Source organism: Orycteropus afer, unplaced genomic scaffold, assembly GCF_000298275.1.
Source record: "Orycteropus afer afer isolate SDZICR_OR568_19922 unplaced genomic scaffold, OryAfe1.0 scaffold00252, whole genome shotgun sequence".
Classification (NCBI taxonomy): Eukaryota; Metazoa; Chordata; class Mammalia; order Tubulidentata; family Orycteropodidae; genus Orycteropus; species Orycteropus afer.
In genome coordinates this window covers 2264590-2283627 of record NW_006921839.1, presented here as the reverse complement: position 1 = coordinate 2283627, position 19038 = coordinate 2264590, and the positions used below count along the sequence as shown (strand labels likewise).

The 19038-nt window shown below is 34.4% G+C and overlaps 1 protein-coding gene across 1 annotated transcript in view; it reads right to left on the bottom strand.

Annotated features, from left to right (window-relative positions):
- MYBL1 (MYB proto-oncogene like 1) overlaps positions 1–19038 on the bottom strand; it is an 81669-nt gene that overhangs the window by 29777 nt on the left and 32854 nt on the right. Inside the window, exons 3-9 of the mRNA XM_042782169.1 lie at positions 17448–17553; positions 16823–16894; positions 14248–14340; positions 12588–12808; positions 5516–5690; positions 1776–1850; positions 967–1071 (exon numbers count right to left, since the gene is read on the bottom strand). Of these exons, the coding sequence (XP_042638103.1) occupies positions 967–1071; positions 1776–1850; positions 5516–5690; positions 12588–12808; positions 14248–14340; positions 16823–16894; positions 17448–17553 (847 nt within the window). The remainder of the gene's footprint in view (positions 1–966; positions 1072–1775; positions 1851–5515; positions 5691–12587; positions 12809–14247; positions 14341–16822; positions 16895–17447; positions 17554–19038) is intronic.

The following is a 19038-nucleotide window of genomic DNA, read 5'->3' as shown; positions in this document are numbered from 1 at the left end:
AAAAAAAAATCATTTTTAACATTTTAAATTCCAAAGTATAAATTTATTCCCCTTTTCCCCCTTTTAGTCCATCTAGCATAACCTGTTTAATTTAGCTAGAATGATTACCATTTATTCTAATTTAATACAATTACTTGCTCTTATCAACAAAACCTAAGAGTTATCTATCAAACAGTATCTTTCATATGTGGTAACCAAAACTCAACAACTGCATAAAATTTCTTTAAATTCTTTAGAGAGCTTAAGATATAAATGTTTCCTTTCCACATATTTTTAATGTTATTATGTTTTTCAACTTAATGAATTCATATTCTAAGTATAACAAATAGGAAACAGAAAATTGCAAAGGTAGAATAAAAGTAATCTGAGTATATAAATCACTATCCAAACCCAAACCCACTGCTGTCAAGTAGAATGGCCCCCAGAGTTTCCAAGGCTGTAAAACTTTACAGAAGCACACTGCCACATCTTTCTCCCTCACAGCAGCTGACAGGCTTGAATCACTCATCTTCTGGCTAGTAGACAAATGCTTTAACCATTTAGCCAACAGCGCTCTTACAAATCTCTATACCTCTATTAAAATCTTTTTAAAGTTTCATTTTTTTTTTCTACTGAAGCCATCATTATAAGGAATATCTAAAATAAAACCAAAGCCAAAACTAAACCACACATCATTTTCTCAAATCTGTATCAAAGATTATAACATTAATCTGCTTGACATTTATGATTCAAGAAGCATCTTAATTCACAACACTGTAAAACATGCTCTATGAGAGGCATATCAAAATCTGACAATCTCAGAACCTGCAAATCAAGAAAACTATTTTTAGTCCTTATTAAAATTTGAAGTCATATTGAATATTTTCTACTTGTTGAAATACTAAAGTCAATGATGAGGAAAAAACTATAAAAGCGTACATATGGAAGATTCTAATAATAATATCTAAACACAAGTTTGTTTCTTACTGATGGAACTCGTTTTCTTCTAACTTCATTCTCAGCTGACATAAGAAGCAACTCAAGTTCCTTTATTTTCTTTTCCTTATCAGGGTCTTCACCAACAAAGGGCTGCTAATGTAAGTTAAATGAAAAAGAAAAACAGGCTAGTTAATAGCTTTATTATTATTAAAGTTCTAATTTTCATGTTCTTCTATCCAATGTGAAACAATTTTCTCTAATAAGGTTTAATGATACTAAATTCCAAATACTCAGTATCACAATCCATCTGTTATCTAAAGAGGTGCTGAAAATATTTTCTATTAAGCAGAAAAGATTTAAGAAAATTTAAATGCATAAAACATATTACAATTTATAATATAAACATATTCTATTTCTATTTAGCAAAAATATGTCCAGTCACAACTTGAATGCTTTAAGTTGGAAGAATGAAAAGACTTGTGTTTTCAACCATCTTACATATATTTTATATTTTTCAAACTCATACACTTTCTCCTTTAATGCTATCCAACTCAAAGAAAATAGAACAGATAGTACTGTTTCTGCCCTAGTTTTACTGATGAGGAAATAGGTACTATTGTTGTTGTTGTTGTTGTTATTTGCCATCGAGTCAGACCCGACTCACAGCAACCCCTCCCTGGGTTTCCAAGGCAGTATCGCTATGGAAGTAGATCACCCAACCTTCCTTCCGAGTGGCTGGTGGGTTTGAACTGCCAGCCTTCTGGTTAGCAGTCAAGTGCCTTAAGCACTATGCTACCATTTAAAAGCATTTCCTTTGTTTTAATTTTGTAATTTGTATTAATTATATATATAATTACCTGAATAAAGGCAGAAGAAGTTTGAACATGTTCTACACAATTGCCTTCAGGTGACACATACTGATAGCCTGGGATCTAAAAAGTAATTAAATCATTAATATCTTACATACAACATTATATACATTTCTTAAATTTTAGGCAAAGTACAAAAGTTTTTGGCAATATATCAACATTAAAAAATTCAGATGTCACCTTTATTAACTTTGAAAATTCATATCTATATGAGTTTCTTATTTATTAACTACATCTGTTCTTAGATGCTATTGATTAAAAATATTAAAATCATCTGATTTGACCTACTCACCAAATGGCAATGTAATTGAAAACCAGAATGTAAATTAGATCTAATCTTTCCTCCAAGTTTAGATTACAAAACATATTGATTTAATTTGGGATCTCAAATTTCAAGTCCTTAAAATGCACTGTTTTTAAGCTATGCTGTTGTTGTTGCATGCCACCAAGTCCATTCTGATTCATAATGACAGAGTATAACTGTCCCATAGGATTTTTTGGTTTTTGGTTTTTTTGTTTTGTTTTGTTTTAGTCTTTATATGGGAGAATTCTGGTGGCACAGTGGTTAAAGCATTTGGTTGCTAACCACAAGGTCAGCGGTTTGAACCCACCAGCTGCTCTGCAGGAGAAAGATGGGGCAGGCTGTTTCTATAAAGATTTACAGCCTTGGAAACCCAATGGGGCAGTTCTACTCTGTCCTGTAGGGTCGTTTTGAGTCAGAATCAACTGGTTAACAGTTGGTTTGAGTGGGAATCTTTGTAGAAGCAGATTGCCATGTCTTTTCTACTTTGGAGCTGCTGGTGGATTTGAATCACTTATCTTTAGGATTAGAAGCTGAATGGTTAACCATTGCATCACCAGGGCTCCTTAAGTCATTACATGTAAGAAAGACCTTTAACTTCTCCTCAATGAAATATGAGACTTATTAGCCTGATTTATCAGTCAATCAATCTACCTATTATCTACCAAATATTTTTTATAAAATCTGGTATTTGCAGGATCACTCCATCTCTTGGAAAAGATAAAATAAATGTGTTTCCTTCCCTCAGAGGAAGGACTTGAGAGAAGCACTCACAAGGTTGAAGAATAAACCAAGTTTTTCAAAGTTCCTATCTTCCACTCTTAGGAGCTCTGGTAGCGTAGTGCCTAAGGCACTTAACTGCTAACCAGAAGGCTGGAGGTTCAAACCTACCAGCCACTCCTTGGAAGGAAGGTTGGGCAATCTACTTCCTTAGTGATACTGCCTCGGAAACCCAAGGAGGGGTCGCTATGAGTCAGGTCCAGCTTGACAGCACATAACAACAACATCTCTTCTACTCTTAATACCACCCCATGCCAATCTCTGGGTAGGAAGATATGAAACAGAGGACTTCTTCTCTTACTTGTCTTAGAAAATCAATCAGAATCAATCAAGTGCTGTGAAAAGATACTGTAGCAATAGACTACGAATCATTCTGCTGCTTTTCTAAAACATTTGTAATAAGAATTGAAGTTGCTTAAGAATATAATATGCAGTGGGAAAAAGAAATGAGAATATATTTTAAAAATCTAATAAGTAAAAATATGATAGTCTACTTGCCATAATAGTTTATCTGAATCACTAATTATTATACACAACTTTTACCATGTTGTTGTGTTCCTTCGAGTTGATTTCAACTCACAGAGACCCTATGTTGTTGTTATGTGTTGTCCAGTCGGCCCCGACTCATAGCCACCCTTCCTTGGGTTTCCGAGGTAGTATCACTACACAAGTAGGATTGCCTAACCTTCCTTCCAAGGAATGGCTGGTGGGACAGAGTAAAACTGCCCCATAGGGTTTTCAAGGCTGTAATCTTTATGAAAGCAGACTGCCACATCTTTCTCCCATGAAGCAGCTGATGAGTTCTAACTGTCGACCTTTCAGTTAGCAGCCAAGGACTTCATTACCACGCCACCATGGCTCCTTATTTCTACCATAGGACTTAATTTTTACAGTGCATGATTCATATCATTTATTGTTCAATTTGGTAATTCCAATGGACTAGAAACACATCTTTCTCAAACTTTTCATAAAAATCTGTGACAGTATTTTAAGTCAATCAATTTTTTTAAGTGTCACTTTATAATAATTAGAATGATCTTCTTAGTAGTTTAAATTCATTGAACTAGGAATATAAAAGTCTTTTTAAAAGTATTAAAAACAGCATAAATGATTCCCAAAGTATAAGAAATATCTTTATCTTTCTAAAATGGAACATGCTTTGGTTTAGACTATTAAACAATACTCCCTTGATCACAAATAATGTTTAAAATGACCTTTCTATAATTCAAAAAAAAGTTAAACAATAACTTTTCTAAGATAGAAGCAGAATATTTTAATTTATGCTGCTAACAGAAAAATGTAAAGAAATCATGTAAACCATAAGGTACTGAGTATCACCAGATAACTAGACTGTCTTCACATGTTTTCCTATTTGTAAACTAAGATGTCAGTTCTTTTTATAGTATTTCATTTAAAATAATGCCTGAATAAATTAATAATGTTCATTTAATTTTAAAAAATCCAATGTTAGGCATAGTAAGTACAGATTTTTAACACTTAACCAAATTTCATCTTTTCGTAGATATTAAGTCCTGACTTAATCTTTTTCATTTCATGTGCCAAGAATCAAATACTGCTGAAAGTAAATATATATATATATATATATATATATATATATATATATACACACACATACATACATACATTTAGGAGCTCTGGTAGCATAGTGGCTAAGGCACTTGACTGCTAACCAGAAGGCTGGCGGTTCAAATCCACCAGCCACTCCTCGAAAGGAAGATGGGGCAATCTACTTCCGTAGTGATACTGCCACAGAAACCCAAGGAGGGGTCGCTATGAGTCGGGTTCGACTCGATGGCACATAACAACAACAACAACATATACATTTAGTTCCATTCCCATATATATATAGCACAACAGGCAGATAGGGAATTGACTGACATCAGCCAACTGACTGATTAGGGGACAAGCAAAGCTGAATGCCATTAAAAGAATCAATTATTTACCACATCCCCGAAATGATGGCTTGAGTAATTTCCCTTTTCATAAATACCATTTTATAATTCCCTACACCTCTTAGAGACAAGCAATGTTACAATTAAACACACACACACACACACACACACACAAAATGGAAACTAACATACCAAAAAAACAAATTCACTGCCATCAAGTGGGATCCGACTCACAGCAAACCCTTCTTGGGTTTCTGAGGCGGTATCACTACAGAAGTAGATTGCCCAATCTGCCTTCTGAGGAGTGGCTGGTGGGTTTGAACCTCCAGCCTTCTGGTTAGCAGTCAGATGCTTTAGGTGCTACACCACTAGAGCTCCCAGAAGCTAACATAGAGGGTATTAAAGCACTGACAACTATTAGCTTTGAATCATAAATGAAGATTCAAAGAATTATAGTATAAGGAAATGGATATATATTAAATTCCTTAACTAGATTATGTAAAAATTACATATAACAAAAAATATTTTAATGAGTTTATTCCAAAATATTTTTATCAGAAAATGGAGATAAATTTTCACTAATGATTTAACAGCTAGTTATGGCATGTATTTTCAATTAGGAAATTTAAATATCTATTTCCCTCTTGATATATGTCCTGCCTACCTCATTAAGAAACCACTTTCCCACAAAGCAATGAAATAAATTTTTAAAGAAAGATATTAAAAATACATGCCTGAACAGGTATGTAAAATTGATTCTGGGTTTGCAAATGATCCACAGCTGCACAAGGTTTGTGTGGAAGTTTAGAAGAAGATCCTTCTGATTTCATTCCATCTTGTAAGTAGCCCTCCTGTTCCACTTTTCTTCGCATTGTAGAATTCCAATGATTTTTGATAGAATTGTCAGTCCTAAGAAGTAAAAGTGGATAATTTAAAAAAAGAAAAGTAAATTCCACAAACTTTAACACTGTATAAATTGTACAAAGTGCTCAAAACAAATTTTTACAACTGGTGAAATCAGACAATTTTTAAACTTAAAAGATAATTAACTCCAAAACTAAAATTAAAAAACATACTAAAACTTTGTCAACAGCAACTCAATAGATTAGCTAGGAAACCTAGGGGGCAGTGAGTTTATGTAATGTGACAGGAATAATTCAGAAAAGGAAGGTAGAAGAATGTAATCAAATGTTACTGAATTGTACATGTAGAAAGTGTTGGATTGGTTTATGTTTTGCTATGTATATTGCTCAACAACTACAAAATAAAATTAGAAAAAAAATACTAAAACTTTAAGTTTTTACTTGAGCCAATTGATTGATTAGGGACAAGCAAAGCTGAATGCCATTAAAAGAACCAATTATTTACCACATCCCCAAAATGATGGCTTGAGTAATTTTGACTGTTTTCCCTTTTCGTAAATAACCATTTTATAAATCCCTACCTCTTAGAGACAAGCAAAGCTACAATTAAACACACACACACATGAAATGGAAACTAACATACATATAATTAATCATTCATTTATTTAGATAAGTGCCTAGATATGATACAGCAGTGGCTAAGACAAAGAAGGTCCCTGTTCTCCACGAAGCTTAAGTTCTAGCTGGAAGTAGAGCAGCAGGGCAGGGGAAAAGAACAGAAAAATAAAGATGTAAATAATAAGAAAAATATCAGATAATGCAATAAAATAATTTTAATAGGATAAGAGAAGTAGGTGACTAGCATAATCTTGATTAGTTAATCAGAGAAGGTCTAAGAAGGTGCCAATGAAGCTAAGATCTGAAAGAGAAGAAAGAACTAGCCATACAAGAACAGAAAAAAAGAGCATTCCAGATACAGAATATAATGAGGACAAAAGTCTAAGCCAGGAATAAGCATGACGCTGAAAAGCAAAACAGAATTTATAGGATCCCAATACTCTTTTTTTTAATTATTATTTTTACTTTAAGAGCTTGTTTTACATTCAGTGTCACTCGTACATTTAGTTCCATTCCCATTTGCCATGTCCAACCCTAACTAACCCCAGTCTCCTCCCCTCCCTAACCTGCAACCCTCCCCCCTGTGCCCCTCATAATTATGCACTCCTGTTTGTCCTGCATTTCCTGTTTGAATGTTGGTCCTCTGATGTCCCATGGTCTATTGCTCTAAGGGATGTATTACCATTGAGCATGTGGGTGCGGCATCCTGGGTTGAGTGGCCTGTGTGTACATCTTGTTAACTATTGGGCTGAGAGCCAGCCCCTGGGGGTGAGTTTTATTCCAGGGCCAAATGTATTTCAGGGCCATAGTACTGGGACTCTCACCAGATTTCACCTGACCAGTAATCCTGGTCATTATTGAGTTTTTGGATTTTGTTCCACGTTTTCCCTCCCACTCTATCCAGGATCTCCAGATTTGATCCTTTCCTGAGTGGTTGGCATTGGTAGTTGGGCACCATCCAGTTCTTCTGGTCGAGGGCCACCTTGTCCTAAGGCCGACTGCTTCTAAATGCTCTTTTTTTTTTCTTCTTCTTCACTTCCGATGCTAGGAGACCATTAGCTGCATCTTAGATGGCTGCTTGAAAGCTTTTAAGACCCCAGTCGCTACTCACCAATGTAGGATGTGGAGCAATGCTTTTATGTATTTTGTTGTGCCAATTGAATCTGGTGTACCCCACTACTATGGTCCTGCGGTAACAGATCTATTGGATCTCTCTCCCATAGTGTCGGGATGTCTGTGAGGGATTACTCTGTGTCTGTCTTCTATTGTTTCTGTAAGGACTGCAGGTATTTTGCATCACTGGTGTCTGTACAAGATTAGCCTCAGCTGAATCTATCCTTGGTCTAGAATATACCTCTATTCACTGACCCCTGTCCAATCATCTCAGGTGTTAATGTGTTTATCTGTATAGCTTAGTGTTTGGTGTTAATGGCAATGTGGTATTGTGGATACACTGGTTGGTATTAACATCTGTTGTCTATCTCTTATGTGCACAGTTCGGTGTCCTCTCATTTCCCAATGTCATTATGGTGGTCATATATCCTTCTCATATATCCCTCTCCCTACTCATGTCAGTGTGTAAGCCCCAACTAGTCCTAAATTAATCCCTCCCATTCCCTCCCCATCCCGGTAACCTACTAGGTGAGTTCCTTTTCCCAAGCAAATCCTTCTCTGTCTTTTTACAGTAATGGTCTCATACAGTACTTGTCTTTCTGCGACTGACTTATTTCACTCAGCATAATGTCCTCCAGTTCATCCACGTTGCAAGATGATTCGCGTATTCCTCATTGTTCTTTAATGTGGCATAGTATTCCATTGTGTGGATATACCATAATTTGGTTATCCACTCATCCGCTGATGGGCATTTAGGTTGTTTCCATCTCTTTGCTATGGTGAATTGTGCTGCAATGAACATACATGTACATATGTCTGTTTGTACGCTATCTCTCACCTCTTTAGGATATACTCGTAGTAATGGAATTGCTGGGTCAGATGGTACTTCTATTTTCAGTTTTTTTTTAAGGAAACGCCATACCATTTGCCATAATGGTTGTACCATTTTACAATCCCACCAGCAGTGCACAAGACTTCCAATCTCTCCACAACCCCGCCAGCATTTGTTACTATCTGATCTGTTGAACTTTGCTATTATTGCTGGGGTGATATGATATCTCGTTGTTTTGATGTGCATCTCTCTAACAATTAATGCAGCATCACAATAAATGGAGAGAAGATTGAGGTTGTCAAAGAATTCACGTTGCTTGATTCTACAATCGATGCCAATGGAAGCAGCAGTTAGGACATTAGACGACATGTAGCATTGGGAAAGTCAACCACAAAGGAATTATTTCAAGTGCGAGGAGTAAGGATGTCTCCTTGAGGACTAAGGTGTGCCTGACACAAGTCATATTTCCAGTCAACTCGTATGCATGTGAGAGTTGGACAATGACTAAGGAAGACCAAAGAAGAGTTGATGCTTTTGAGTTGTGGTGCTGGTGAAGAATGCTGAAAGTACCATGGACTGCTAAAAGAACTAAAAGATCTGTCCTGGAGGAAGTGCACCCGAAATGCTCCTTGGAAGTGAGAATGGCCAGACTACGTCTCACCTATTCTGGTCATGTTATCAGAAGGGGCCATTCCCTGGAAAAGGATGTTATGCTTGGTAGGGTGGAGGGTTGACGAAAGTGGGGGAGGCCTTCAATGAGATGGATTGACACGCTGGCTGCGATGATGGGCTCAAGTATAGCAGGGATCATGGAGTTGGCGCGAGATCGGGCAGTGTTTCGTTCTGCTGTGCATGGGGTCGCTATGAGTTGGAAATGACTCAATGGCACCTAACAACAACAACAACGATTAATGATCGTGAGCAACTTCTCATGTGTTTGTTGGCTACTTGTATATCTTCTTTGGTGAAATGTCTGTTTAAGTTTTTTGCCCATTTGTGAATTGGGTAATTTGTCTTTTAGGTGTTGAGGTGTTGAAGTTTTCTATAGATTTTAGAGATAAGTCGTTTGTCAGCTATGTCATAGGCAAATATTTTCTCCCAATCTGTAGGTTCTCTTTTTACCCTTTTGAGGAAATATTTCGATGCACATAAAAATTTAATTTTTAAAAGGTCCCAGTCATCTAGCTTCTTTTCTATCTCCTGCATATTCTGGGTTATGCTTGACAGTCTATTTATGCCATAAATTAGGGCTCCTAGATTTGCCCCTATTTTATTTTTGATGAATTTTATAATTTGGGGTTTTATATTTAAGTCTTTGATCTAGCTTGAGTTTGTTTTTGTGTATGGGGTGAGGTATGGGTCTTGTTTCATTTTTCTACAGGTGGATATCCAGTTTTGTCAGCACCATTTGTTAAAGAGGCTATCTCTTCCCCATTTAATGGGCTTTGGGCCTTTGTCAAAGATCACTTGTCCATAGATGGATGGGTCTATGTCTGAACTTTCGATTCTGTTCCATTGGTCCATCTGTCTATCATTGTACCAATACCATATTGTTTTGACTACTGTGGCTATATAGTAGTTCTTAAGATCTGGGAGTGTGAGACCTCCCACTTTGTTTTTCCTCTTTAGAAGTGCTCTGTTTATTCCAGGTCTCTTTCCTTTGGATATGAAATTAGAAATTAGTTTTTCCATGTCTTTAAAAAATTTTGTTGAGATCTGGATCAGGATTGCATTAAATATATAGATTGCTTTAGGTAGTATTGACATCTTCATAATATTTAGTCTATCTATCCATGAACAAGGCAGGTTCTTCCATTTATGTAGTACCCTTGTTGTCTCTTGTAGCAGTGTTTTATTGTTTTCTCTGTATAGGTCTTTTGTGTCTCTGGTGAGGTTTATTCCTAGATATTTTATCTTTTTCACAGCTATAGTGAATGGTATGGTTTCCCTTATTTCTTTATCAGAGGAGTCCTTGCTGGTGTAGAGAAATGATTTTTGTATGTTGATCTTGTATCCTGCCACTTTGCTGAACCTATTAGTTCCAGTAGTCTTTTTATTGAGTCCCTTGGATTTTCTATATATAGGATCATATCACCTGCAAATAGAGATAGTTTTAATTCCTCTTTGCCAATATGTATGCCTTTTATTTGTCTTTCTTGCCTTATTGCCCTGGTCAGGACTTCCAATACAATGTTAAATAGAAGTGGTGATAGACGGCATCCCTGTCTGGTTCCCATTAGTTATATACCCTTTATTATGTTGAGGAATTTACCTTCTATCCCTATTTTGCTGAGAGTTTTAAACAGGAATGGATGTTCAATTTTATCAAATGTCTTTTCTGCATCAATTGATATAATCATATGGTTCTTTTCCTTTGTTTTGTTTATGTGGTGGATTACATTGATTGATTTTCTTATGTTGAACCACACTTGCAAACCTGGTATGAATCCCAGTTGGTCCGGATGTATTAACTTTTTGATATGTTGTTAGCTTCTGTTGGCCAGGATTTTGTTTAAGATTTTACATCTATGTTCATGAGTGATGTTGGTCTGTAGTTTTTCCTTTCTAGTGTTGTCTTTCCCTGGTTTTGGTATTAATGTTATGCTTGCTTCATAAAATGAGTTTGGGAGTACTCCATCTTTTTCTATGTTCTGGAATAGCTTGAGTAGCATAGGTGTCAACTCTTCTCTGAATATTTGATAGAATTCTCCAGTGAAGCCATCAGGGCCAGGACTTTTCTGTGTGGGAAGTTTTTTTATAACCTGTTCAACTTTCCTTCCCTTGTTATAGGTCTGTTCAAGTTTTCTACTTACGAATGGGATAATTTAGGTAGGTCTTGTGATTCTAGAAACTTGTCCATCTCTTCTAGATTCAAATCTATTGGTGTACAGTTTTTCATAATATTCTGTCATTATCTTTTTTATTTCAGTTGGTTCTGTTGTGATGACACCATCTTATTTACAATTCTTGTGATTTGGATCTTCTCCTTCTTTTCTTTTGTTAGGTCTATCAATGGTTTATCAATCTTTTAGAAGAACCAACTCTTTGTTTTGTTGATTTTCTCTATGGTTTTTTTGTTTTCTGTTTCATTTATTCTGCTCTGATCTTTATTATTTCCTTGGTTATAGATACTGTAGGAGTGATATTCTTTATCACTTCTTAGACCAAAGTATCCATGAGAAGAAAGCGTTCATTGGCCTCTGCTTTTACCTAAGCTTCCCTTTATAGAAATGACAATCTTCATTCTATAGCTACTTATAGCATAAATTCCGTACTTCATAAAATAGATGAGCATTTACTGAAAATCTCCTTCATGTTAAGGCACTAAGCTAGGCTCTAAACAAAGTAAAAAGCTGTATGTTGTTGTTGTTGTTATGTGCCGTCGAGTTGGACCCGACTCATAGCAACCCCTCCTGGGTTGCTGAGGCAGTATCACTACGGAAGCAGATTGCCCAACCTTCCTTCTGCGGAGTGGCTGGTGGGTGTGAACCGCCAGCCTTCTGGTTAGCAGTCATGTGCCTTAGGCACTATGCTACCAGAGCCCCTAAAAGCTGTATAAGAGATTGAATATAACAGCAATCCCCAGACTAGCTTCAGTAACTTGGATAAAAAACTTAACACTATACTTTAATTTCCTTATCTAAAACAGACAGCAATTTTTCCTCACAAGTATATGAAGAAATTAAGAACGTACATAAAATACTTTATGAAGTACTATATAAATAAAAGATTACAAAACAATTCAATTCATTTTCTGATGGAAGTATGAATTTTCCCAAGGCAATTGGTCTATTATACTAAAGACTATTAGGTAAAATTTGAACCAGAGAAAAGTACAGTACACTTAGCCCACAATTACCTCTGAGGAAAATTCCATTTTTTAGCCACATGGAGATAGATGATAGATACATTCGATAAATAGATAGATACTACTCCCAAGTTTTGATCTTATCATCATTAATTAAGAATTGAATTTTTCCTAAAGCACTCTCATAGTAATTTATATCAGTCAGTGTATTTGTTATTCTCTGGTCTTATGCATAGAACACAATACGAAAGAAATGTTAGATTTACATTCCATTCCAACTGAGTTTGTACATACACTTCCTGGCTGAGATGCATATGTTAACATGATTTTGGGGGTATATTAGATGTTTATATAATCTACAGATCTATTATTTTATTGCTATGAAAACTTACATTTAAAAAGTTATATATCCCTTAGCACAGAATTTACTACCAACAGCCTCAAAGAGTTGCTTGCATTAAATTTTAATTCTAAATAAAATATGTCATGAGGTATTTGAAAATAAATTTAACAGACATGTATTAAAAATCACATTTAAATACAGCAAAATGTATCTACATTTATATAAGCACCTTCCAGGAAGCAGTTTGGCAATTTCTGCCCAACGATTTCCCAATCGCTTATGTGCTTCATAAATTATCCTGTCCTCCTCTTCTGTCCAGGAAGATTTCTTTACCTCAGGATTCAGATGGTTATGCCATCTTTCTCTACACTGCTTGCCTATTCTTCCTTTTAAATGCTTTGCAATTAAAGACCATCTTTTTGGTCCATATTTCTGAACTAATTCAATAACCTAAAAAACAGAAAAACAAAGTTTAAAAAAGTAGTCCCTTGACAGAATTTAAAAACATAACTCAAGAACACCATTTTAAATAAATACATTAAATCAAAATCACAAGTATAATTTACAAAAAATAATTATCTTAACAAATGACTCCTTCAACATTTATCAAGTTCAAAAATTGATCTTAAATTTATCTAAAATACAAAAAGGACTTAAAATAACTTATAATTTGAATGGCTTTCATAGAAAATTAATATGAAATAGGAGTAAGTGTTGAGACTTGTGCATTTTCTATTAAAGAAAACAAAATAGGAAAAGAAAAAAAAAAAAAACCTCACAGCTGAATACCGAATAAATCAGTTTGGAAGCAGGAACTATCTACAGAGTACTGGTTTTTCATGTCTCCCTTTCTCAAACCAAAAAGATACACATCACACATTTTAAAACTTATTATTGGCCATCAACTAAATCAGGTCAATATCGAACCTTTTTTTATTTTTCCCTCAATAGCTTTGAGTGACAGTAAAAACTAAACAAACCAAAAACCCAAACCTGATATTGCTGAGTCAATTTCAACTCACATTGATTCCATGTATGGCAGAGTAGAACAGGTCCATAAGGTTTTCTTGGCTGTAATCTTTACAGAAGTAGATTTCTGGGCCTTTGCTCTGCGGTGCCACTCAAAATAATACTGCCATGAAGTTGATTCGACTCATAGCAACCTCTCCTTGGGTTTCCGAGGCAGTATCAAACCACTAACTTTTAGATTAGTAGTCAAGCACAAGCCATTTGTGCCACCCAGGACCTTTAGTGGCAGTAAGGATACTCTAATTTTTCAATTACATTATTTTTATGTCATAAAGGCATGAACTCAAGAGAAATTTCCAGCAGAGGGTAAAAATTCTCTCATTCTTCTCAGACATTTAGAACATAAATAATTAGCTTGGTTTTTAAGCCCTTTGTAAGCATGATAGTCCGATATCCATCTTATTTGGGGGCTTATTTAATTAAGAGGGAAATTTAAGAACAGCTTCTCTATATAGCAAGTTGTTACATGTAAAAATAAAAGTTATCAGATACAAAATTAAAATCCCTTTTTAACAAATTAATTGCAATTTTGACAGGAAAATGCACCCTAAATGTTGCCAGTCTAAGCTTTAAGCAAAGGTGACTAAGTTGATAGCAAGTATTTTTCCTTCTGTAAACCACTCAGAAAGAAAAGGGCTATATCTAATATACTTGCTTTGACTTAATCAGAAAAAAGCTACGTATGAAGATACCCAATATTCAATTATTTTGTAAGCAGCTACCAGAAAACAAAATCAAAGTGATTAAATATATAATTTACAATTAAATATATAAATATATATTTATAACTTAAATATTTATTAGGAAGAACAAAAGCTAGTCCATCAACACAGTGAAAATGAAAAATAAGAACATGTTACCCTCTGATCTTCTTCTTTGGTCCAGGGACCCTTTATCAATTCTGGATTTAAAACTTTCTGCCAACGATGCTGGCACTGAAAATCAGAACGATTCTGAAATAATTTAGATATTTTAGTTATTGAATAACTGTCTTTCAGAAATCAAATCAGCCCAAACTTAATGTCTCATAACCTTAAGAATCAAGTCTTCAAGAATAGTGCAATCATTTAACCCAAAACAAACAAACAACACACTGCCATCAAGTCAATTCCGACTCATAGCGACCCTATAGGACAGAGCAGAATTGCCTCATAGGGTTTCCAAGGCTGTAAACCTTTCTCCTGTGGAGCGGCTGGTAGTTTCAAACCACTAACCTTTTGGTTAGTAGCCGAATGCCTTAAGCACTGTGCCACCAGAGCTCCTAATCACTCGACAGTATTCTTTAAATATGTAATACTTATTTTACATGCCTAGGTGCCAATTCTTTTCTAAATTAGTCATTAACAATGCTTAGACTATAAATAAATAAAAACAGTATATATTTTAAATTAAAGTGTGTATCTCTAGACTGTATCTTATAATATAGCAAGCAGCAAAGTCATGACACAGATACTGCCATAAAGAAATGAAGCTAGCAAAATCATAAAAAAAGACCAGACTTTGTCAAGTTTGATAAAGATTAGTGAAACCCCCAAGACTATGGTCCCGAGTTACCTTTCAGACCTAGAACAGAACTCACTCCCATGGCTTAACTTTCAGCTAATCCACAGACAGGCCTATGAGCTGAATACATGCACCCAGAAGATGCACTCCTTAGAACAATCAACTGTGGGAGATCAGAAGGGTAGCATTTTCTCTGGGAGAAAGGTAGGGAGATAGGAATGCATAGGCAAGGAAGACACAGGGGAAGGGTAACCACAAGGAAGAAGTGGGAGGTGAGAAGTTATACTGCAGAGAACGTAACCAACATCACAGAACAAAATGGGTATGAATTGTTGAATGTAAAACAAATCTGCTTTGTAAAATTTCACCCAAATCACAATAAAAAGTTAAAAAAGAAACAGAAAATAAAAGAAAAATGGAGCCAGGATTGAGAAATAAGAGTGAACAGATAGAAAACTATAAAAAGTAGACATACAAATTCAAATAGCATAGCAGTCTGGATTGATATAGCAGAGAAATACATAACCCTATACAATAAAAAAGCCCCTAAAGGTATTATTAGACCACTACATAGTATTATGAGGATATTTTAAAATGATGACCCTCAAGTTATCAAGAAAATGTTAAATACATCTATTCAGAAAATGTGCTTTAATTTTAAATTATTTAGATGTCAAAGTTTAAAAGGAAAATAAATTTACCAGGGTAAGAAAGTCTGATGTGGAAACATCTCAAACCCCCAAAATTATTAATAAATTAAGTCTTAATTTAGTTTGTTATCTGCTAACTCCTATTTACTACAAGGATGTAGAATTAATGTTTCACATTCATAAAGATATTAGTTCATACATAGGACTACAGATCATCTAGACAGATACAAAGGAATAAATGCAAATATTTTGTCAACCAATGGCTCTGTTCTTGTGCCCAATAAAATTCAAATTACTTTTGTTCACACAGAGCTTCTGTACATCGATTCTGATCCATTCTAAGTCTATCGTTTTCTTCAAAAAATTTTCTCGGAATACTTCTCTGTTACCTCATTTGCTTTATATCATTAAAGTAACAATGATAAAGGTAATATAATCTTAATTATTAATTATCCTAATCCTAATAACTATTTAGTTTCTATTTATTGAACACCCGCTAATTCTCAGGAACTGTACAAAGCACTCCATATGTTATTCTTAATTCTCACAATACTATAAACAATTTCTGATCTACATACCACAATTAAAGAAAGCTGAGAGTGAACGAGGTTAAGTAATTTTTCTGATAAAAAACAGCTAGCAGTACTGACATCTGAATAAAATTCAGATTGACTTCAAAACTATGTTCTTTCCATTCTTTGGTCTCAATTTTCAGGTTGAGAAGCATTATGAAAATATGGAAAGAACACAGATGATGATCTGGTTTCTGAAATCCGAAGTAGTCAACATCTAAATCCAAATATGAATACTGCCTACCTACCAACAGTGCAGTAGGTACAATAAGAGTAGGTGAGATAATACTTCATAAATTACAGAATTACATTAAAATGAATAGATGACTAATAGCATGATGATAGTAATCATAATTTCTTAAAAAAACAATCAGTAACACTTTAAATGTATGCCTTATATGACAAACTTTTTCAAAAGAACTTTTTTTGATTTGGCAGTTACTTCGATATATATAAGCTAATATTTATAAAGCTCTGCTTAAACATAACATCATTTTTGTTTTAGTAATCTTTTTAGGACCCTCGATAAATGTATTTACTGAAAAATTAAGACTTCCTAAGCCATTAGCAACTATAAGCAGGTAAGAACAATACAGATCCTTTTTAGGAAGGAAACCTAAATATAAAACAAGTAAACCCTATTTTGAAAAACAGCAAATTTAACCCAGTGGCCTAAAGCAGCCATTTTAAAAATAAAATGTTGCACTTACTTGAAGATGACTAGCAATTAGAGTCCAATCATCAGTTCCATGCTGTTCAACCAACTTCTTTAATTTATCATCCTATTGAGACAGGTATGAAAATTAGAAAGCTTTCCCTACACCATTTCTCTTCCCCCAGATATATACACATTTCCAATTCTGTCATGACATACCTGATGGTCATTTTTAGAAGGACTGAAACAACTATAATACAAGTTACCCCCATTAACTATTATGCCTTTGTCAAGGTCCTATCAACCTGCAATTCATGTCTCTGAGGAGCTCTGGTGGCACTATGGTTAAAGCATTGGGCTGCTAACTAGAAAGTTGGTGGTTTGAACCCACCAGCCGCTCTGTGAGAAAAAGATGAGGCAGTTAGCGTCCATAAAGATTTACAGCTGTGGAAATCCAGTGCAGCAGTTCTACTCTATCCTGTACAGTTGCTACAGTCAGAATTGACTCAATGGCAGTGGGTTTGGTTTTTAGTATTCCTGTCTCTGGCTGAAGAAAAAGAAAGTACAAGATGGTGATGGATGATATTTCTGATGTTTTGTTTTAAGATACAATTCACATCTATTGTACTATTAATAAATAAATACATGATTGAAATTAGAATATCCTGTCAAATAATTACCTCATCTCTTGTCCATTTTACTCTATTCCAGAGTTTCTTCAATCCTTTTTGCTGTGGTATTTCATAATCATGATCAACATACTGAAGGTCATCATCCTCATCCTCACTACAAAAAAATACAATTCATGAAATCTAGAATTTTATTTAAATTTGTGAATTCAATCATTAAACTTATCTGTGTATGCAGGTATGACTGAAGAAGCTTTTCAGATTAAATGACAATAATGCAATTTGATTATTCAAAGCAGAAAAATTTAGAGATATACAACAGAGGAGAGCTATAATTCTCACTGACAAAGAGATGAGGCTAGATATGTCACCAAAGGTGATGACACGATGCTAAGGGATATGACCTTTATTCTAAAGCTATAAAGAGTTAAAGTATTTTAAGTAAAAGAATGAAAGATAAAATTTGTATTTGTGTTTTAGGAAAATCACTGGCAGGAGTGGAGAACTGGAAGAAGGATAACCAATTAGGAATCTTTAACAATAATCTGAGTAAGAAATTATTAGGACCTGACAAATGGTAATGGCAAAACATAAATCACAACCAATTAAAGACACAAAGGAAGAAATGATCCATTAGCAATGCCTACCACCACCACAACAACAAAAAACTCAAAATATCTAGAAATAATAAAGTACAAGATCAAGAAACAGTAAATGACAAAACACCACTGTGAGACAAAAAAGACTTGGACAAATGGAGAAAAGTTTAGATCACAGTCTTGGATGAGAGAACACTATTACAGAGCTGTCCATCACCCAAAATAAATCTATAAATTTAAATTTAATAAATATAAATATCAATAGACTTTGGAAAGGAATAAGACAAGCTGATTCTATAATTCATATAAAGAAAATAAACAAGCAATAATAGAAAAGTTCCAAATACAAAGGGGATATGAGCATTTTCCAACAGTCAAATGCATGGTAGAGCAATAATAAATAAAACTAAATGGTACTGGCACAAGAATAGACACACAAACCAATAGAACAGAATAGAATATTCAGAGGAAAAAAAAAAGCCTAAATCCATACAGGAATTTGACTAATTATAACAACAGAAAAAGATAATTTTTCAACAATGTTAAGATACTGGGTATCCACTTAGAAAAATAAGTTATATGTGTAATTTATAATAAAATAAATTCAATTTGCACAAATACTTATATTTTTCATAAAAGAAACCATAAAAACAATATAAGAAAATCAGGAGAATTTTATTTTTTATATCCTTGGTAAGAGAGATCTAAATGCAACACAAGTCAAGAAACCATAAAGGAATAGACAAAGTAATGGTAGTAGAAATGGAAAGAAGTATATAGATAATATTAAAAAGACAGAAATAAATGGATTTTGCAACAGATGGAATAATCAAGGATGACTGGCTTTGGGAATGTAAGCAGAGCTATTCACTAAGATAAGGAATAGAAAAGAGAAAGAAATTTGGGAGGGAAAAGGGAAAGGAGAGAGTAAAAGTTTTGCACTAGCTGATTTCAAAGTAATTTATATATATATATATATATATATATATATATATATATCACTATATGTATACATATTTCATGATATACATATGTCATGATAT